The sequence below is a fragment of the Drosophila yakuba genome, unplaced genomic scaffold (genome assembly GCF_016746365.2).
Source record: "Drosophila yakuba strain Tai18E2 unplaced genomic scaffold, Prin_Dyak_Tai18E2_2.1 Segkk50_quiver_pilon_scaf, whole genome shotgun sequence".
NCBI classification, from domain to species: domain Eukaryota; kingdom Metazoa; phylum Arthropoda; class Insecta; order Diptera; family Drosophilidae; genus Drosophila; species Drosophila yakuba.
Window position 1 is genome coordinate 1,620,236 of NW_025048817.1, and position 23,773 is coordinate 1,644,008.

The following is a 23,773-nucleotide window of genomic DNA, read 5'->3' on the forward strand; positions in this document are numbered from 1 at the left end:
TCAAGGAAGACAACCTTCCGTCCAATGAGTGGCGATTAGGCCGAATAGACGCGGTGTTTCCAGGATCCGACGGCCATGTCCGTAAGGTTGACATCCGCACTGCGCGGCGGCTCATAAAACGTCCCAGAGCAAAGGTCGTCCTTCTTCCGATGGAAGCAGCCGGCTGCCCTCAACAACCAGTAGCCTTTCCACTCCAATGTTCCTCGTCACTTTGCTGTTTTGTAGTTAGTCCAATCCGTAGTTTTACCAGTACTGATTATCGCTTTTCTCACCGTCCTATTACTCCAGTCATATCAAGCACGATGTCTCCACGTGCGCGCAGCACCACCGCATTGGAGAGCAGATGTACACGAGGTACAAACTCCTACCGTTGCCGAGTCTGCAGTGGGATCCATCCGTTATGGAAATGTTGCCGATTTCTTCGCTTGAGTTCCGAGAAGCGGCTACGGGCTGTCCTCGCCAATCGGCACTGCCCCCGCTGTCTGGCCCACGAGCACTCCGATGGAGCGTGTCGGCGAGGGGACTACTGCAAAACGTGCGGTCAGGGTCACCACACGCTGCTGCTCCTCTTTGAGTGCAAGCCGCGTCAGGAGGCGCGCCGGTCGCAGAAGCACTGCCCGCGGAACTCTTCAGACGCGTTCTTCAGCAACTCGTCGGCAATCGCCCGGCGCTTCCCGACGTCTTTCAGCCGCTCCTTGGCCCTCGTCCGCCACACCACGACGTTCCTCGGCCTCTCATGAGGATGCGTACGTTGCGCCTAGGCAGTTCTCCGCCGCCCGTCCCTGTTGCACCGACACAGCGTCAACCTGCTACCGACTGCTCTGGTGCTGATTAATACCGGTCTGGTCTTCGACACGGCGGTACATTTTACATTGTATTTTGTAATGCTTTTTAGAAATATCGCTCCACCACCAACATGACTAAAACGATGTAATTATAACCATGACACATAACAGATAAGTCGCACAAATCTAACGTAACGATATGTCAGACACACACACAGGTACCCGTTACTCAGCTTTAAGTTGGCAATCGGGAAATTTCAACGTATCTATGCATATCGAAAGAAATGCGCATGAAAAGTGTAAAAAGAATCAAACTTAAACAAGAAAAACCGCTAAAGTCGAGTTACCCGACTATCTGATAGAGTTTGCGTTTTGTCCGAGACTGCATGCTGAATATAAACTTTCTAGAATTTATGGTTCCTGAGATCTCGACGTTAATACAGACGGACATCGAAAGATCGGCTCGGATATTGATCAAGAATATATATATATACTCTATACGCTTCCTTCTGCCTGCCACATACTTTTAAACGAGTCTAGTATACCCTTCTACTCTATCTTTGGGAAGATTTGTGGGCGGTGCCGAAGTTCTCTGGTATATTGATAGATAATGGCAAAACAATTGATAAAATTAAACATTTTTATACCCGTAGAATAAAAGGGTACAGTCGATTCGTTAAAAAGTATGTAACAGGCAGAAGGAAGCGTTTCCGACCATATAAAATATATATTCTTGATCAGAATCAATAGCCGAGTCGATATGACCATGTCCGTCTGTCCGTCCGTATGAACGTCGAGATCTCAGGAACTACAAAAACTAGAAAGTTGAGATTAAGCATACAGACTCGAGAGACATAGACGCTGCGCAAGTTTGTCAATTCATGTTGCCACGCCTACTCTAACGCCCACAAACCGCCCAAAGCTGCCACGCCCACAGAAAAATGATTTGATATTTTTTGTGTTTTTGTATTAGTCTTGTAAATTTATATTGATTTGCCAAAAATCTTATTGCCACGCCCACTCTAAGGCCCACAAACCTCTAAAAACTGTCAGTGTTCAAGGCTCTCCTTCGCACTCCCACTAGCGGAGTAACGGATACCAGACTATAACTCCACTATAGCTTTTTCTTTTGTTATACCCGTTACTCGTAGAGTAAAAGGGTATACTAGATTCGTTGAAAAGTATGTAACAGGCAGAAGGAAGCGTTTCCGACCATATAAAGTATATATATTCTTAATCAGGATCAATAGCCGAGTCGATTTGGCTATGTCCGTCTGTCCGTCCGTCTGTCCGTCCGTCTGTCCGTCTGTCTGTCCGTATGAACGTCGAGATCTCAGGAACTACAAAAGCTAGAAAATTGAGATTAGGCATACAGACTCCAGGGACATAAACGCAGCGCAAGTTTGTCGAATCATGCTGCCACGTCCACTCTAACGCCCACAAACCGCCCAAAACTGCCACGCCCACACTTTTGAAAAAATGTTTTAATAATTTTTGTATTGCCACGCCCACTCTAACGCCCACAAACCGCCCAAAGCCTCCACGCCCAGACTTTTGAAAAATGTTTTAATATTTTTTCATTTTTGTATTAGTCTTGTAAATTTCTATCGATTTGCCAAAAAACTTTTTGCCACGCCCACTCTAACGCCCACAAACCGCCAAAAACTGGCCTTCGCACTTACACTAGCTTAGTAACGGGTATCAAATAGTCGGGGAACTCGACTATAGCGTTCTCTCTTGTTTTTAGATCAAAACATTGTTTAAACGGGCGTTGCCTTATCAAAAAGCAAATTGTGTTCCAATAAGGAACCATGTAAATGCTCCATTAGAGAACGGAGACATGTTGACTGTTGAAAGTATTGTTGGCTGAACCCATATTGTCGGTCATTGTTTATTGTTTGTTGTTTATTGTTGGCATATGAAGAAGAAAAAAAATTGTAAGTCTAGTGTAAGTTAGTTTAGGGCGAAGGCAGGAGCATAATAAAGCTCTTTCTCGCTCTTTGCGAATTCGCCTCGCCTTCGCCAACCTCTGTTAAGCTAGTCCTAAGAACACATATGTTAAATAGAGATGTATATGTAAAATAGAAGATCAGATCGAAAATTGAATTCACCCCGAGCATAAGCGTTTCTTTTTCGTTCTCGCCGTTGCGAAATAAAGATTAATTATTCTTGCCACCAAATCCGGTTAATATTTTTCAAGTATGTTAAGGTAACGTGGAACACCTCCGGCTATTTGTTCAATTTTTTCAGTTTGAAAATTTTTTATCAGTGCAGAGTTGGTGAGAAGTAATTTAGCGTGTGAACAAAAAAATGTAAGAAAAAACAAGAGAGAACGCTATAGTCGAGTTCCCCGACTATCTGATACCCGTTACTCAGCTAGTGGAAAGGAGAAGGAGAGTCTTAAACACAGTTTTTGCCGGTTTGTAGGCGTTATAGTGGGCGTGGCAGAAAGTTTTTTGGCAAATCGATAGAAGTTTACAAGACCAATACAAAAATGAAAAAATATCAAAACATTTTTCAAAAGTGTGGGCGTGACAGCTTTGGGCGGTTTGTGGGCGTTAGAGTGGGCGTGGCAAAAAGTTTGTTGGCAAATCGATAGAAATTTACAAGACCAATACAAAAATGAAAAAATATCAAAACATTTTTCAAAAGTGTGGGCGTGACAGCTTTGGGCGGTTTGTGGGCGTTAGAGTGGGCGTGGCAAAAAGTTTTTTTGCAAATCGATAGAAATTTACAAGGCCAATACAAAAATGAAAAAATATTAAAACATTTTTCAAAAATGTGGGCGTGGCAGTTTTGGGCGGTTTGTGGGCGTTAGAGTGGGCGTGGCAACCTGAATCGACAAACTTGCGCTGCGTCTATGTCCCTGGAGTCTGTATACTTAATCTCAACTTTCTAGCTTTTGTAGTTCCTGAGATCTCGACGTTCATACGGACAGACGGACAGACAGACGGACGGACAGACGGACATGGCCAGATCGACTCGGCTACTGATCCTGATCAAGAATATATATACTTTATATGGTCGGAAACGCTTCATTCTGCCTGTTACATACTTTTCAACGAATCTAGTATACCCTTTTACTCTACGAGTAACGGGTATAAAAACCCCGATACGTAAATAATGGTACAAAACAAAAGTTTTATTCCATCCGATTAGTAATCAGCGGGGAGAATCATACATCGCGAGGGAGATAGAGAGAGAGAGACTGGTAAATATTGGAAACTAAAATGGAAAGGTAGAAAACTTGTTATAAAAACACCAATCAATGAGACGCAATCGGCGAAGATGCTGAGGTGCATGTCTACCAGTAGCTAGATGCACCCAATCCGAGAGCACAGACGAACAGAGACACATTAACACATCTTCCTAAACCTATAAAGCCAAGACAATCCACCAGATTCACTCCAAACTAAACTGTAGTATAACGTAGCAAAGGGTAATCCGAGTGGAGTGGAAATTACAATTTGGTGGAACCGACCACAGAGTTGTATGACAACAAGTCTTTAGGAAATTCCATAACCTGCTAGTACGTGCACCCAGAAATAAATTTCTCAACTGGTCGAGAATAGAGCAAAATATTGATTTAGACTAGTTTTCCCTTTTCCAAGACCAAAGGTGACTGTAGAAGTGACACACAAAAACAAATGCACAGCCGACCGATAAATGAAATCCAGGATTTAAGCAGGAAGATATTTCCGACTGTGTCAATGCGAAAGAATTCCATTGAAATCAAAAAGAGTAGCGTCTGGACAACAAAACTTAATCGGGCTGCAAGAAAATTCTTGCACAACATGGTTCGCCATGTGTGCTGCGGAGAAAAAAAAAATGCGTAACAATATAATGAATAAATCCACATGTTATTATAGTAGCTGTTTTTAAGAACAATTTAATGTTTTACAGAAAAGAGACAGTTTATTGCAGAGCAAACAGCAGATCGCTAAGACAAGAGAGCCAGCGCAAAGGAGCTCCCACGGCTTCCCTCAATAGGTAACGAACAATATAATAGCATAGAGCATAGTTGTGTTTCCAAAATTGCACTGTTTACAAAAAAAAAATTTAAGAATCTATGGCGACTTCGAGACCCAACATGCTCCGTTGCACTGTAGTTGGACTTGTAGGGAACCGCGGCCATCAATACGTAGTTCCCGTTGAGATATCGTTATGAAAATATTTGAACATGTATTGGCTGATTGGCTGATTCGGACGACGATATATCAAAAGCTCTCACAGTATGGCTAATATGCCGATGGTGCCAAAACACTTCCAATAGAGTTGCAAGGCTAAACTTCTTTTATTGGCAATTATATAAATTATATTCTGTATACATTTGTGAAAGTTTGACTCCTCACTCTCTCCTGCCCACGGCCCCTCCCATAAGTATGAACAAATAAAAAATCTCTAGTTCTTTCAATCATATATGTATAAGAAAAAATGTATTTTTAATAATAAAAGTAAAATTGAAACGAATTTTAATTTGAATGCAAAAACTTAACAAATATCATCCAACATATCAAATGTCGATGACAAAAATTTAGACTTATCTAAAGGGGTCAAAACGCAACAGAAGTGTATTAATTCTTCAAATCGGTACTCGTCAATATGCGAGACATTTTTCGAGTATGTTGAAGCCGGCACTGGGTTGACGTTCATATCTATAAGTGGCAATAATAGTAGTGGTGGAAGTCAAGTATTCACATTGTAATATTTACTGACAAGCCACCTGTCACAAAATTTAAATCGCCAATTCCGGTATCAAAAGCGGACGATTTTTCGAGTATGTTGAAGCCGGCACTGGGTTGACGTTCATTTCTATAAGAGGCAATAATATTAGTGGTGGAAGTCAAGTATTCACATTGTTATATTTACTGACAAGCCACCTGTCACAAAATTTAAATCGCCAATTCCGGTGTCAAAAGCGGACGATTTGGTTAAAAGTTGAAACAAATTTTCTGATCAGGAAGTTAAAAGGTGCAAAACAAAAATTCCTTTACCTAAATCATCTGCAATAACTGCAATAAGATTCTTAGGCCAGCGGTTCTGTAAGCTATAGATGAGGATGAAACCAAGTGTTTGACAAAGTTCTGACAATAATAAATTGAGTGTCCCGTTGAAATTAAAATTTTAAAAAAGGAAATAATAATAGATATTTACAATACTAATACAATTCTAATATTACTGACATGGCCAGATCGATAGTCGACTGACTATTGATCCTGATCAGGAATAGTCGGAAACGCTTCCCCTACCTGTTACAAACTGTTACTCCTAGAGTAAAGAGTTAAAAAGTATGTAACAGAAAGAATGTATGTAGAAGGAAGCGTTTCGGACAGATTATATAATCTTGTTCGTCTGTCTGTATGAACGCAGTGATTTCTGGAACTATAGAAGCTAGAAAGTTGAAATGAAGCATGCAGATTCTAGCGAGTCCTACGCTGTACAACCTTTTGAAAAAGAATTTATTATTCCCGCTTCTTGTAAAGGTAAAGGTATACTAGATTCGTTGAAAAGTTTGAACAAAGCGTATCCAACAAAATATATATATATTTTTTTTATTAGAATCTAAAGAATTTGAAAGCTAGAAAGTTGAGATTAAGCATAAAGACTCCAGGTACATAGACGCAGCGCAAGTTTAGCGAACCCTGCTGTCACGCCCACTCAAACGCCCACAAACCGCCCAAAACTGCCACGCCCACACTTTTGAAAAATGTTTTAATATTTTTTTATTTTTGTATTGGTGTTGTAAATTTCTATCGATTTGCCAAAAATCTTTTTGCCACGCCCGCTCTAACGCCCACAAACCGCCCAAAGCTGCCACGCCCACACTTTTGAAAAATGTTTTGATATTTTTTCATTTTTGTATTAGTCTTGTTAATTTCTATCGATTTGCCGAAAAACTTTTTGCCACGCCTACTCTAACGCCCACAAACCGCCAAAAACTGTCAGTGTTAAAGACTCTCCTTCGCACTTTTACTAGCTGAGTAACGGGTATCAGATAGTCGGGAAACTCGACTATAGCGTTCTCTCTTGTTTTGTTTTATTTATTACGTTTAACTTGTCGAAGCCAACTTCCTTTCAAATTCTAATTAAATCAAATGTCTTTTACTTTATATATTTTATATAAATCAATTTAGAATACCTAAGGCATTTAAAGCCATTGTTAAATTTAAGACAATCTAATTTTTAATAAAACGATAGCCTAGCTGGAAGAGAGGTTGAAATAGTCAAATTTAATTTTCCAAAGCTTCCACAAGGTACATAAGGTGTCCATTTTAAAAATATTTTTGCACTTAAAAAAAGTGCCCAATTACGTAAAATAATTTTGATTTTATTATTTTTGTGCAAAGATGTTTATATTTGCTGTGTTATACTCACAATATTCCAATCCAAGTAAAGAGTCCCGAAATATACTCCAAGCTCTTTTTTCAGACAAGGGATTATCTGTTGGAATCCTTAAAACTTCACCTTGCTTTACCAATTCAAAAACCATATACAAAGAATCCTCAAGTGGGTCATCCAACACTTCTACCAACTTCACGACGTTTGGATGATCGAGTTTTTTTAAAACTGCTATTTCTCTGTAAACTCGATCTAAAGGTGATGTTGCTTTTCGAGGTCCTCGCCTCATAAATCCAGCTTGTCGTAGCAGGCGCTTTTTTGAAAGAATTTTCATTGCATAATGAGTTGAATCTTCTTCGGAATAAGCTAATTTAACGAGCCCGTAGGAACCCTAAAAGTATACAATTCTCTATAATTTACAATTTAAATCAGTCTAAGCATACTAGAAAACAAGAGAGAACGCTATAGTCGAGTGCCCCGACTATCTGATACCCGTTACTGAGCTAGTGGGAGTGAGAAGGAGAGTCTTTAACACTTACAGTTTTTGGCGGTTTGTGGGCGTTAGAGTGGGCGTGGCAAAAAGTTTTTTGGCAAATCGATAGAAATTTAAAAGACTAATACAAAAACTACTCCTGCCCAACCACTTCACCCCCTCTTCACGGTATATGGAGCAAAACGGCGTCCCCCACATAGTTACCAAGTGCACCCTGTGTTCTGCGAACAGCAACAACACCCAGCAGGGCCTGACGCACGTTAACAGACTGTTCGCTTTTTTACGACTAGCAACATTAACGTAGACGCCATTCCCCGACGACGTTAGGTGGCAGCCCCACCACTGTATAAGCCGCATCTGGCCAATCACCAGATCGGTCGAAAAACTTAAACCGATTACCGAAACGGAAACGAGAGAATTAAACATAAACGGCCCCCCAAATTCGATGACGACCATAGGCATATCAAAACGTACACGAATTGGACAATGGAATGTTAGAACTCTGAGAAAACCATCTAGATTAGCACAGTTCGAGGCGGAGATGGAGAGACTCCATATTGCAATAGCTGGAATCAGTGAGATGAGGTGGTCTGGCAGTGGGGAAAAAACAACATCAAACAGCAATCTAGTCCTACACAGTGGCAACAATGACGGCAGCAGATACGAGGTGGGGATTTATGTGTCCAAGCGCATAAAATAGACACGGCACTCCTGGGAAGCAATTTCTCATGACAGCCAGATTCATGCTATGCCCCGACGGAAGACGCCAAAGACGACACCAAGGACGACTTCTACACTGCTCTCACAGCAACCCTCAGCAAGACGCGGCAAGGTGACATTACCATCCTCATGGGTGACTTTAATGCGAAAGTAGGAACTGGGACTCGCAATGACAACAGAGAGAGATTAGTGGAACTCTCCTAGCTATTCCAACTGGTAATCGGCGGCACAATATTCTCACAAAAAGATGTCCACAAATACTCCTAGACATCTCCTAGTGGTAACACGCGCAATCAGATCGACCACATTTGCATTAGCAGAAAAAGGAGACACTCACTACTGGACGTTCGGAACAAAAGGGGAGCATCTAAAGACAGTGATCATGAGTTGGTCATTGGAGAACTTGAAATAAAGTTGAACCGCAACTACTCAAGAAATACTGATAACAGCCAACACCGACGAGCGCCCCTCCTGAACCTGCATCTCCTTAGCGACTCCACTCTGAGGACGAGAATGACGTCCACATTGCGGGAACAACTGATCCCCCTAGAAGACCACCCTTGAGAGCGCACCTGCAGACAGCTAAGGACCGCAGCTGAGCAAATAATTGGACTGCAACAACGTGGAAGAGCAGACTGGATATCTGAAGGTACCTGGGACCTGATTAGAAGGAGGAACAATCTGAAGCCTCTGGCGGACAAGCTCACACAGAATCGTGATAAATATCGCGAACAGTACAAAGCTGTGAAAAGAGCGGCCAGAAAGGACAAACGAGCGCTACTGGATAGACTTGCCACAGACGCTGAACGAGCAGCCGGCGAGAACAACATGCGCTCGTTATACCAGCAGATTGCACGGATTGCCGGAACCCGCCAGTCAGAGACCTAGAAGGCAACCTCTTATCCAATGATGATGCACAAATCCGGAGATGGCGCCAACACTTCATAGGAATTAACCACACCACCATTAGACACTCAGCTGATGGCTGATACGCATTTCAGAACTGAACTTGAAACGTGAAACGTGCAAATGTTACATTCGCGAACCGGATAAAAAAAATGCCGTGGTGTCTCACTTAATGGAGTTTAAGAGCATAAGAAGATTAACCTTTGGAAGACATGTCACCTCGGTTCAGCAGGCATTCATGTCCAACCTTGCAAAATTTTCCTGGCTGATGGCACCAAGAAACAACCTGTTCTTGAAAAATAAAGTTAGGATTATAAGTGCATACTAGCTTCTGGCCTTTTTTATGCTACCCGGTGTACGGTATTGCTGCCAAAACCCACATAAAAAAATGACGAATACTACAGTCAAAGAGTGGTACATAAGAAACTTCTATATCGAACGTGATCTCAAACTCGCAAAAATAGGAGACAAAATCCTGGAGGTGACCCAAAAACGACTAGTCAACACTGCACTGCGAATTGCATATTCCCGGACAAGAACACGAAGAAGTCTCAAACGTCACCACCTTGATTATCTGCTAGACCCGGTATTGACTTAACATGTATGAACAAAGTTTCTGTTAATGTTATTCATGTTGTGTATAGTTCCACAAAATAGAACTTTATAAAAATATGTAAATAGCTGTATACGTTCTCATTAGATTAAGTGATGGTAGTACGAGTAGTACGATTTTCCTTCAAGTAAGCATTTCCTTCTAAAGATTAAAGAAAAACGGAAGAACAATTTTGTTTGAGGTACGTAATTTCTAGTGAATCTGCTTGGAATAGTGAAGTTTAGCCGACACCCACCCATACAATACATGGGTGGTTTAGTAGAGCTGCGGGATAAGACAACAAATGAAGCAAGCAAGCTAGTGATATAGATATACGGATCAACCCAATCGCGTATTGTATTGTATAACAAAACTACTTCAACTGGCAGCCCCAAATGGGGAAATCCAACATTGGGGAACCACAGAGCACAGATTGTGGTGGCCCTAACAATCATTTCCCCCAAGCCTGCCGCGACAGCATCTCACTTGGCAGTCGGATCATGCAACGCAACAAGTGGAACCTATCGTATGAAGAGGTAATGGCATTCAACAGAGAATCCTAGGTCAAAAGATCGCCTTTACAGAACCCAAGTGATCGCACTAACAAGAGATCAAAAGAAAAGGATCAAAGATCAAGGACCTCCAAGTCAAGCTGCATGATTGGCAGAAGGAATTTGTGCAAGTCGAACGCACTTCAAGAGGTCAGGTGGACCGCTCCGCCCATAAGGAATGCGGACGCATGAAGGAGGGAATGTGGCCGAAACTACAGTTTGTGGGGCAGTCAGGACTGCTAACTGACGAACGGTACGAACTAACGGTACAGGCACTACTAATATTTATTCTCGTTATGATGGAGAGGTGAGGGGCTTACCAAGATCCCACGACCCAAAATCGACGAGCTTACGCTGGCATCATGGTGCCTGAACATCGGAATCCCCTCCCTCGGCATGAGTCCTTATCCAGGACACGGGCACTAATACGCCGACGTAACAATGCCAAAACCCATTAAATTTACCAAAAACTTACAAATCGCTTCATATATAGAAAATAGAAAACAGCAGCAATAAGATCAATTATAGGAAAACTTTGGCACAGATTCTACAAAAAATACAATACAAATACCACCTTAAAAATACAAGTGTCAGACTACCCAAAAATCTGCTATAAGGAGCTCGACAGGAAGTGCTAAAAATTCATCCTATTAAAATTTTCTTAAAAGAACACACACATTTTGCGTGACGACTGCAAGTCTAATCTAAAATTCATTGATGCAGGTGATTATTACGTATTCTGGGGCCAAAATTGTATTCCACTTTCACCGCAGATATACCCACCCATAGAACAGATGTAAACGAAAGTGCTGACGACACTGCAGTCTTAACAAGAAGTAGCTGCATTAACCTAGAAATTAGCGCACTGCAGCAGTACCTATACGCATTTCAGAACTGAACTGAAAACGTGAAACGTGCAAATGTTACATTCGCGAACCGGATAAAAAAATGCCGTGGTGTCTCACTTAATGGAGTTTAAGAGCATAAGAAGATTAACCTTTGGAAGACATGTCACCTCGGTTCAGCAGGCATTCATGTCCAAGCTTGCAAAATTTTCCTGGCTGATGGCACCAAAAAACAACCTGTTCTTGAAAAATAAAGTTAGGATTATAAGTGCATACTAGCTTCTGGCCTATTTTATGCTACCCAAGTGTACGGTATTGCTGCCAAAACCCACATAAAAAAATGACGAATACTACAGTCAAAGAGTGGTAAAGAGTGGTGATCTCAAACTCGCAAAAATAGGAGACAAAATCCTGGAGGTGACCCAAAAACGACTAGTCAACACTGCACTGCGAATTGCATATTCCCGGACAAGAACACGAAGAAGTCTCAAACGTCACCACCTTGATTATCTGCTAGACCCGGTATTGACTTAACATGTATGAACAAAGTTTCTGTTAATGTTATTCATGTTGTGTATAGTTCCACAAAATAGAACTTTATAAAAATATGTAAATAGCTGTATACGTTCTCATTAGATTAAGTGATGGTAGTAGTACGATTTTCCTTCAAGTAAGCATTTCCTTCTAAAGATTAAAGAAAAACGGAAGAACAATTTTGTTTGAGGTACGTAATTTCTAGTGAATCTGCTTGGAATAGTGAAGTTTAGCCGACTAATCTAGTCGGAACTATCAACTTCACCACGAATAAGGTTAAAATAAAGTCTGTTCCAAGCATCGTTCTACGGTTAGCTAAAAATTAGCTCGATACAAGAAGATAGAGATGGAAGATTGAAACAAAAGAGGTCTCCGACCTAAAGCGGAGGAACGCCTGTATTATAGCACGGGTAAAAATAGAGGGGTATATTTTTCAAGCTACAACCAAAATTGGAACCAGCAGGAGTTTCGTGAGCATGCGTTTACATGTTTAGATAATAGTATAATCATCGAAACCACATAAAATCGATAAAATTCCGTCAAGCGTGAACGTGGGTCATAAGCATGTCCAGATTTAAAATTGAGATTTACTTCACAGGGAATGCCAGCAAAATATAGTCGCCGACTCTCTTTCACGTCAGCCATTAGAAGTACTAAATGTGATCAAGGAGACCCCACCTTCGTTATCGCGTCAGGAGATTCGATCTGTTGGTTGATTACGCTGATCTAGTGCAACGGAAAGAGTTCCTAGCTAGCGGATGTGGAATTGTGCATACAATAAATACATGGGTGGTTTAGTAGAGCTGCGGGATAAGACAACAAATGAAGCAAGCAAGCTAGTGTTAATTCGATTGTTTTAAGTTATAACGTACACATCGGCTGCGTATTATAACGATCAGAGCAATTCCGCAATAATAATAATTATAGATATACGGATCAACCCAATCGCGTATTGTATTGTATAACAAAACTACTTCAACTGGCAGCCCCAAATGGGGAAATCCAACATTGGGGAACCACAGAGCACAGATTGTGGTGGCCCTAACAATCATTTCCCCCAAGCCTGCCGCGACAGCATCTCACTTGGCAGTCGGATCATGCAACGCAACAAGTGGAACCTATCGTATGAAGAGGTAATGGCATTCAACAGAGAATCCTAGGTCAAAAGATCGCCTTTACAGAACCCAAGTGATCGCACTAACAAGAGATCAAAAGAAAAGGATCAAAGATCAAGGACCTCCAAGTCAAGCTGCATGATTGGCAGAAGGATGCTGTGCAAGTCGAACGCACTTCAAGAGGTCAGGTGGACCGCTTCGCCCATCGGCGCAGGCAAAAGGCCACATTCTAGTCTCAACACCGGCTGGCAGAGCCACGGAAAAAGAGACCCCTGAGAGAGAGGCCTGATGCGCTGGTCATCATTTCAGCAGTCGGGATACCCTACAGTGAAGTGCTCTCTTTGGTCATAAGTGTCCAAGACGCTACACTCAGAGCCATCGTAGTAAATGTTACCCCTATCGTCATCGGGCCCGAGACCACTGGTGGTACCAGGAGATTAAAACGGCTGCTCCCGCCTGCTTTCTCGCAAGGCGATGCACCAGATGTGCGGCCTCGTTTGCCGAGCGCCATAAAGACCCTTAAGCTGGTCATAGCGAGCGGAAATGCTTTTTTGATCTATACGACGCCCTGTGTAAGCGTCTAAAAGGTGGTGGTCAAAAAGACATACATGAGGACACCTACGCCCCTTTACTCAGAGAAACATCCCACTATAGCCGAGACTCCGTTCCCAAGACAGGCAATGCCCCGCCGATCCCTGAGCACCCGGGTACAATAAAAATTTCCGATACGGTCAGCAACGGGGATAGCCTGGAGTTGCCGGACACTGAAGGACGGCAAGCCCCGGGGCGGATGGCCCAACAGTACGCTTCGGCTCGCTTTGTTCTTCAGCCAACTACTTTGGCGAAGTCTTGGAATGCTTTTGGAGAAACTGGTGTGCTTACGCCTAGAACAGGCCCTCACTGACGGGGGAGACCTCTCACAGACCCTGTTTGGATTCAGAAATGTACGATCTACGGTGGCAAGTAGCGTTCCAAAGAGTCGATAGTGCCTAAAGGTCATCAGGGTTCAACACAAGGCGATGGGACCAGATTTTGTGTTAACGGCTGGTTAAAGTGGTGCAAAGTTATTTTTCTGAAAGGAATCCCGCAAGGGTCTGTCCATTGCCCCCAACTGTACGCCGCGCTACTTCAACTCTCTCTGGTTGGTAGACTGAGGGCTTTGCAGACGATGTGACATTGTTGGTGATCGACCAGGCGGAGGCAAACTGTTACCGCAATATTAGGGCCATCGAACAGTGGCACAGATCAACGGGCCACCAGAAAAGGCAATTGAACCGCCTATTCCGAGAGCATCACCTGCTCGACAATGCTATACGCCGCGACGGCAGAAAACCAATTGGTCTTCAACCAAACTTACGGAGGAGGTCCCTCCCCCAGCTGGCAAAGAGGTGAAACAACGGCGTTAAGGGCCGCTAGAACCGTCACCTAATCTTTAGCCTAAAGAAGTGGATTGAGAAAAACCACTACGAAATAAATTTCCACCTGACGTAGGAGCTGCTTTCGCAGCTATATGAAGCGGAGTGGATTAAGTGCCTGTAAAAAATGTCAAGCGGCTAACAGCTTTGCTGCGGCAATAAATAGAACGTGCGTGAACGAATCCAGCGTTTTCTTGCGAAGCAATGAATCACGCAAGGAGTCTTCACGGAATCACAGCGGGGCGTACTGGATATGCGTACCTTTTTATGTTGCACACTAACTTGTCTAAATAAACGAATTTAAAAAAAGGTGATATTTGGTTATACAAAAAGATTATATGTACATAAACTACCAGAATTCGAAATCTAAATGGACGTTAAGGCCAACAGAACCGAGATACACAGTAGAACAATAATTATAATAAGTATATAATAAAAGTCCATCTAGACAGTCAAGGACATCTAAAGTTTTAAAGTTCGTCCAGCAATTCAAATAGATATGGAAATCGGGCATCGGGGAATGGACCACTGCACAACATTTGTCAAGACGGTAGTGTACATATTTTACATTTAAAGTTTACTGAGCAGAAGAGATAAGAATGTTTTTTTTTATTTCCACCGGTTTTGTACAGAGTTGGATGTGGTTCAGTTATTGACGTGGAAAACGCATCGATTGGTTCGAGAAATGCATTTTACAAAATAAAGTCAGTAGATTTATATACAATAGAAGCGGGACAATAGTTATACCTATTTTAATGCAGTTACAAAACTACAACAACAGTCGTATATGTATATACATGGACATGACCCATTTTTCTGTCATTTCTTGAGAACTCACACTCTTAAAAAAATGGCCTACTTAAAAAATTTATTCTTAAAAATTGGTTATCCTTCCCACATGCACGAAGACTTAAAGGCCAGACACAAGGCAAGTACTTTTAATTTATTGTAAAAAGACCCAGTTATTTAAGCGAATAAATATCCTATGGAGCCCTGTAACTCACAGACGGTTTTGAATTGAACTTGTTGAATACCATTCGTTAAGTAGGAAATTTGTAGTAACAGGAAAAATTTTCGTTTTGGAAACGAAACCTGCAATGCAGTGCTGTTATTTTTCGGCATTTCAAGTAAGTTATTTTCTGCCTTAGTTCCGGCTTATCTCCAAAAACTAAGTATATTTTTGAGTTATTAAGTCACCGTCTGGCGAGTTCTTTGGTTTTTATTTGATGTTTCGTCCGGCGCACTTACTTTGAGTGAGCCCTCAGTAGGCGACGCTTTGTGCGCTTTTGCAGTAATTAGATTGCGAGATATATTTATTGTCATAGCAAAATCATTTAAATCTCAAAGTTTTCTGGGAGCTGAAGGCCAGTAAGTGGGACTGCCTGGTCCAGTTGCTTCGTGATGATTGGCTATTAGAACCTTTACTTTTAGGGTATTTTTTGGTAAAAAATAAAATTGTGGTTCGAGTCTCTAAAAGCTGGATCAAAATGTCCATACGTTTTGCAATTTGTGCATAAAGCAGCCCGTTTAACTAGAAACCCTTATTGCAACCCTAATTGATTTAAGTTGGTGAAATTGCAATGTATTAGTATTTAAAGACTGCTCCTGGTGACTGACTTGCAGTTTGGTGTTGCTGATGGTTTCTTTTTGTGAGTGGAATTACGTGAATAATATCTTTTCCGGCCAGCACAACAATTTTGTTCATCACTTTAATTTTCTTAAATACAATGGTGGCTATGTGGCATGAGGGCGTATGCCGTATGTCGGCAATAGCTCGATCAATTTTGGGTTCCAAATCCGGAATCGTGGTGGGCTTGTTCGCATAGACCAACGAAGCCATGACACAGGACCATTTCTGGAGATAACGCTGTTACCGGGCACAAGACAAAAGACAAATTATAGACAAATGTCTTCTAGACCGCGCACTTTTGAAAACAAAAATTCATCGAGCATGCAAATATCGATGGGCCTAGATGGGACTAGATAAATTCCAAGCAATTCGAATAAAGCATTCCCTCTGGTTATAACTGTTACTTGACTCGTTGAAAAGTATGCAAAAGGTAGATGAAATCGTTTCCGACCGTATAAAGTACATATATTCTTGATCAGGATCAAAAGACGGGTGGATCTGGCCCTAGAAAGTTGAGATTAAGCATACAGACTCCCAAGACATAGAAGCAGCGCAAGTTTGTCGATTCATGTTGCCACGTCCACTCTAACGCCCACAAACCGCCCAAAACTGCCAGTGCAGTTTTGGGAGGTTTTGAGCGTGGCAACAGGGGTCAACAAAGTTGTGCTGTGTATATTTCTGTATGCTTCTGTGTGCTTAATCTCATTCTTATAGCTTAAATAGTTCCTAAGATCTCGACATTCATACGGACGGACAGACTGACGGACGGACGGGCAGACGAACGGACAGACGGACATGGCGAGATCGACTCGGCTATTGATCCTGATCAAGAATATATATACTTTATATGGTCGGAAACGCTTCCTTATGCCTGTTACATACTTTTCAACGAATCTAGTATACCCTTTTACTCTACAAGTAACGGGCATAATGACTGAAAATGTGAAAATTTCGTGTTCGCACTTCCACATGCTGAATAACGGCAACGATTATTTGACAGTCGGGAAACTCGACTATAGCGTTTTCTCTTGTTGTTATCAAATGACAATTATGTTATTTTAAAGTACATATCATATTTAAAAAAAAAAATTAAGGATTTGCCGAACAATAGGCAAATACGAATGATATTTCTTGTCTTTAGGTTAAAACGAATTACAAAATTATATGCAATGGTGGTTATACTTGTCAATTCTAATAAAATTATATTACCTGTCCAATTTGTTCCATTAATCTATATTGATTTAACTGAAGAAAACTTCCAGATTTATCTATCGATATCCTTCTAGACTCCCGAAAAGCTGGTTTCCGTCGACTAGATCGAGGACTACTGAATGGAGTACTATAAGGGCTATACGGCACATTGGGGTAAATAGGACGACTCTCATTTACGATTAAAGGTTTTGATGTAGTATTATTTTGACGTGGTCCATTAGAAACGTTACAAGCATACCTTTCGATGTTTTTATAATCCAAGCCCAAGCACTTTTCAATTTGTTTTGAATCTACTACGCATTTATGAATATCAGTACAAAAGTTTTCCTGTACGCGTAAACTAAATACTTTATCAGCGCACAATTCCAGAGACTGAAATTTAATAAACATTGCTTGTTTATCCAAGGCAATTTTTTCCATAGGACCTACATTTAGGTTTTCATGTAAACTTTTATCGGTTAAATTTATTTCAGAACATTTATCGAAATTCAATATGCACTCGGATTTTTTTAAATTCCGAACCTTATGAATATATTCATCGGTGTTCGTTAATTCATCCGATATTTCATTAATAATTTGTTTATCTTTTGGGAATCCGTACTCGTAAGGTTTTAGTTCTCTCGAACTATTTTTTGAAGAACTTTCTGCAATTTGAATGTCAAGTGACGACTCTTCATTGTTGTTTTTACATTTTAATTGATAAAGTTTATAGTCACTACACCGACTTTCTTCGACATCGTTTTCATGGAACCTTGAAGAAAATACTTCCTCCTTAGTTTTTTTCTCAAAATCAGCTCCTTGCCTTTTGACTGGCTGAGTTATACTTCCAGATTGTGTAATTATTAATGGTTCTTTTTCTTCCATTTTTATATTAGTGTAATATAACGTTTTTTTTGTGATGTACCTAATAAAAGCCTGCAAACAGAAACATTCTTTAATGAATTAAAATGAAATTTAAATAAACGTAAATAAACATAAGCTGGGGTTCCATTTGCTTTTACAAAGTCATGAATTTAAGTTGCTTGATTGGGGGTAGCATAAAATCACATTCTAATGGTCGTTTTACCTAAGATGTTATACAATTAACCTGCTGAGCTAATATGGTATTTTATTATATAAGCTATTAGCTGTTTTTTGAAACGACGATTTCCTTGTGTAGTGATTTCATATGATTTTATTTTGACATCGGTGCGCATGTGTATGTATAAGTTACGACTTAAGGGGCGAACTAGTTGCAGCAAATTAGGTATTTTTGCAGTTATTTTGTAGGGAACTGAAGACATTTCGTTTTAAATCCGTATAATATTTATTATAAGTAAAATTTGTAGTTTAACAAATTTTTGTAAAGATTGTGTAAGACATATGGTCGCTGACATCGTACATTGTGTAACTGAAATCAACACACTAAGAATTTAAGAAAATATTTTTTGTCCATCTATGAACTAAAATTTTCAAAATTAAAAAATTAACCTTGTCAAAAAAGTTAAAAAAAAAAATTGTTGTAATTGTCAAGGTTATAAAAATATTTTTTTTAAAAGCTATATAAAAAATTGTTTATGCTTTTTTAAATGAATGCTACATAATGAAAATCGGTTCAGTATTTTTTCATTATCCCTTACACACGAGAGGGAAGAGCTTTGATAATCACGCAGTTTCTCTGCATAGATAACGAAGGACTCACACAACTGAGGTGACGTATAGATAAAAAAAAAACTAACGGAACATTTTTCTCCCAAAGTTTAATAAATAGGAAATAGGAAAAAAAAAGAATTAATTGAAAAAAAAAATATGGAAGTGCGGGCAGTTTTGGGAGGTTTGTAAGTTTTGGCCAACATGGGTCAACAAAATTGCGCTGCGTCTAAGTCTCTTAAATATGTATGCTTAATCTTCTAGCTTTTATAGTTTCTGAAATCTCGACGTTCACACGGACGGACACGACTCGGCTACTGATCCTGATCAAGAGTATATATACTTTACATGGCCGGAAACGCTTCCGTCATACTTTTGAACGAATCTAGTATACACTTTTACTTTACAAATAACGGGTATAAATATATATGTATATAAAGGATTTTTCATTGGGGGCGCTTGATCTTGGAAATGAAAAATTACATGTAATATTTGCTTAATTTTTTTTTTATTTGAAATCATTATTGACATCATAAAAATGACCGCCACGGCTTTGGTTGGTAACGCGCATTTTTGATGACTCTGCCGCACAAATCGGGCTGCATTTGATCGATGGCATGGCGTATGTGGACTTTGAGGGCATCGGTGGCTTGCGGCTTGTTGGCATAGACCTGCGACTAAAGAAAACCCCACATGAAAAAATGGAAATGCGGGGTCATTGACCATTTCCGGAAATTGCTCGTGCAGAAAATCCATCGTAATGGAACAAAGCGTGGGCTACGCCGTGCTGTTGAAACGACATGATGTCCAGATTCATACTCTGAATATCAGGCCAAAAGAAGTTCGTTATCATCGACCGCTCACCATTGACGGATCAAACAGTCTCTTTCTGCGGATGCATTGGCACTTGGTGAACCTCGTATTGATTGGTTTCGTCTCAAATACGGCAATTATCTTGTTGACAAAACCATTCATCCAAAAATGCGCCTCGTCGCTGATGATATTTTTTGCCAAAATCGGCGTCAACTTCAAACTGCTGTAATGCCCAGTCAATAAACAGACGGCGCTGTCCATGGTCATTAAGCTTAAGCTCCTGGGTCATCTGGATCCTGTACAGGTGCATGCACAAAACCCGACGCGAAATTCGCCAAGTTGTCGTCTACGAAAGGCCGAGTTCCTGTGCTCGACGCGGTATTGACTGCCGCGGGTTTTCGAGGACACTGTCGCGCACAGCGACGATATTCTCGACAAATCTCGCGTTACATTGTCGCACGGGAACCGGCTTATTGTTTACTGACGCGGTTGACTCGAATTTTTCCACCAAACCCATTTTCATAAAACAATGTTATGATTTGCACGTGCTGCTTGACACAGTAAGCTGCCATCGTGGTTCGGGAGGACGGAAGGAATATAACGTACTGCATTTGACATCTGTCATTGAAACAACATGGCCCCAATGAGCTTTCAAAGTTCGAGCCTCCGTATAACCCTTTACATATGTCAAAATGATTTTTATATTTGATTTAAATAGATTCTCGATATCGAAATTGTTTCAATCATTTGACTCAACTACATACTGGGTCACTGCAAGCAGAAATATTTTCCGTTTTTTTTAAATCTGCCAAGAATAAGTATTATGGGCATGTATAGAATGTTAATTTGTTTCAGGTCCGGGAAAACAGTTTTGCAATAATTAATGGTTTTATTTCCGACAACCACGTTCATACAATAATATGTGGTAACTTTATGTCATAATAAATATTAATATAAATTCGTTGATCTAGAAATTCAGAATACGGGTCAAGAAAAAAACATGAAATCTTTATCTATTCTTTACGATTTACTTATGAATATAAATATATCAAGTTCTTACTTTGAGATTTCAATAACTTCAGCCGATCAGGCTTTTAATTATCTACTTCGATTTAAGATGGGAACTACCTTTAGAGGCTGCAAAAAAAGACTTTGTAGGAAACAGGATACTGTTCTTTTTAAATCCATATAATATTTATTCAGAGTGGTTCCTGAGGTAATAAGAATAACTTTTTTACAAACGTGAAAATTGTAACAAAATTATTAGGGGTTATGGTAGTCACCGCTGACATCGCAGATTATGGAGGTTTGCTGTACACATTTTTAGTTTGAAATTAACAACCCAATCATTTTATTACTCAGGTGGGCTTTTTAACGTCGATGAACTGTAATCTTTTCAAAATTCAAAAATTATCTATTATCTTATTTTAGTCTATAAAAAATAGTTTGTATACCGAAAGCGTTTGCGGAAAGCGAGTTTAATATAAACAAGCAGTTATGAAAATTTAAGGTGCTCTATAAATCACGGTGCTCCTTTAAATTTTGCTGATTGTTAAACTCCTAAAAATATTTGTTTCGTTTTGATGTCTTCCCAAATGTTGTTGGCCATATATAGAAAAATCCCAGAAATCCTACCGAAAATGTATTATTTCATAAGAACTTAATCTTGTTTCACTGCTTTAATTCAAAAAACTTCTTATACCCGTTACTCGTTGAAGTATGTAAAAGGCAGAAGGAAACGTTGCCACGCGCACCCTAACGCCCACAAACCGCCCAAAAAAACTTTTGGCCACGCCCATTTTAACGCCCAGAAACCGCCCAAAACTGCCACACATATACTTTCGGAAACACTTTTAATTTTTTTCATTTTGATATATATGTTGTCAATTTCTATAGATTTGGAAAAAACGTTTTGCTCAAGCACTTTAACGCCCACAAACCGCCACAGACTGTCAGTGTTAAAATTGTCCTTCGCACTTCCACTAGCTGAGTAACAGGTATCAGATAGTCGGGGAACTCGACTATAGGGATCTCTCTTGTTTCGAACTGCATACGCACAGGTCTAAAAATACTAACGAGTTTCGGGCGTTTTTTCTTATCAGGGGTTCCACTTCTGGCAATTGACTGGTATCAACTTTAACTATGACACTATTACTTACTAGCTGTTGAAAATAACGAACATGTTTTCAGGTGGCAACGCTGCACTATGGGGCAAACGACCACCTTATGTGGAAAAAACCCATTTTTTAAAAGTCGTTAAAAAAATTATTTAAATTATTTCAATCTATCATGTTACGTACTTAAAATTTTAAAACAGGGCGCCACTGTTCAGTGAACAGCTGTTTATTCAGCTGTTTCGTTTGCGCTGGCACACCGATAACCGAATTTTTGTTAATCGCTAAAAAATCTTACAAGTATCAAAAGTGTTACTTATACGTGAAGTCGAATCCTTGTGGTTTTTAATATGTGTTTGTGATCTTCGAATGTTAAAATTAACTGTGTTGTCCCAATAATCTTCAGTAAGTTCTAACCCTAATAATAGAGCTACAAAGTGAGTCCGTCTCACTCCTTCTCTAAAACCTGTTATATGTTGTAGAGTTATCAATTCTTAGTATATGCTATTAGTATAAATGCACACTTTCTTCAAAATTTAACTTTTAAGGGTCTAACCTCAAAGTGAAAAACAGCAAATTGTTCGAGAAATGGATAACAGAAACGACGAGAAATGCAAAAAAACGACATTTTTAATTGTTTTAAAGCTTTAATTTGTGTATGACGATGAACAATAGGCGTAAAACATAAATATATTTATTACAATAAAATTCTAGTTTCTTGAATTTTATGTTTTTTGGGAATCATTAGTTTTTAAACATATTTATGCTATTTTTAAGAATAAAAGCTGTAAAGCAAGAATAAGAATATATTTTAAATTTTTTCGATCAAAAAATTTTTTGTTGTACACAGAAATAAAATTTGGGCTGTTTTTTTTTTTTTGATGGCAAGACCACGCCCATTTTTCCTCAAATATATTACTATTTTTATCATGAACATAAATCAAAAAACAGAACTTAAATATGTAGCTTCGTTCTCGAATTATTAATTAATTCCACAAAATTGGACGTTCGCCCCATATTGCGCTGTTTCATACGTCATTTTGTAAAATAATAGTAGGCTTTTAGGCTAAATTCATAGCTGACCGCAACATGCCCATTTCTGACCACTTTTCAAAATGTTTAGCAAACACTTGATGAGGCTAACTGGCGGCTGTTAATCTTCGAAACTAAATACAAGTTTTTTTTAGGAAATCCATAAAAATTGGCATGAAAAATAAAAACAAAGTAAATAAAAACAAATATATAAAAAGCTTAGGCTTTTTCTAAGTTTTTCTCGCAGTTATTGTTGCTGAGATTTCGGGGTATACTAGATTTATTTAAAAGTATGTAAGAGTCAGAAGAAAGCGTTTCCGACGATATATAGATATATTCTTGATCAAGATCAATAGCCGAGTCGAACTGGCCATGTTCGTCCGTCCGTCGTATATCAGTATGAACGCTTCGACATAAAACGACAAAAATTGCCATATTTGATATTTTAAAATTTTGTTATTAGTCTTGTAAATTACTATCGATTTACAAAAGAAAGTTTTTGCCATGCCCATTCTAACGTAACTTACACTTTTGGAAACACTTTTAACATTTTTTTTATTTTGATATATATAAATTATATTTATATATTATTTTTATAGATTTGGCAAAAGCTTTTTTCCACGCGCACTTTAACGCCCACAAGCCGCCCAAAACTGTCTCGTCCAATCATCGGGGAAATTTTTGATATCCCCAATTTCTACCGATATTCCAGAAAATGTTGGTATTTTTGTTCGCACTTTCACTACCTGAGTAACGGGTATCTTATAGGCGGGGAACTTGAGTTTTGATCCTTATTGGCAACGCCAATCTTTTGTTTGTTGGAAAATCAAGGGAATTTTATTGGAGATGCCACAAGCGAAGCTGCAAGCAACATATCTAGGAATAACACTGGATAAACGCCTCACCTTTGGGCCGCACCTCAAAAATGCAGTAAAGAAATGTGGTCGCAGATCACAACAAATGATATGGCTCATGAACAGAAGGAACACCCTCTCGCTGAGATGCAAAAGTGCTGTGTATGCGCACTGTATCGTACCGATCTGGTTAT

The 23,773-nt window shown here is 39.7% G+C and overlaps 1 protein-coding gene across 8 annotated transcripts in view; it reads right to left on the minus strand.

Moving 5' to 3' along the window:
- Positions 1-23,773, minus strand: part of LOC6535230 (calcium/calmodulin-dependent protein kinase kinase 2) — a 55,352-nt gene that overhangs the window by 21,603 nt on the left and 9,976 nt on the right. For 3 of the 8 annotated variants that reach the window (XM_002095853.4, XM_039377358.2, XM_015195619.3), the window contains exons 2-3: positions 17,135-18,052; positions 7,161-7,515 (exon numbers count right to left, since the gene is read on the minus strand). The exons of 1 other annotated variant lie outside the window; for it this stretch is intronic. In XM_002095853.4, coding sequence (XP_002095889.1) covers positions 7,161-7,515; positions 17,135-18,001 — 1,222 coding nt within the window. In that variant the 5' untranslated portion in view covers positions 18,002-18,052. Of the gene's footprint in view, positions 1-4,626; positions 5,598-7,160; positions 7,534-17,134; positions 18,053-23,773 lie in introns of those variants that run through there. 4 more of the 8 variants (XR_006245278.1, XR_006245279.1, XM_015195622.2 and 1 more) reach the window with 4 other exon arrangements.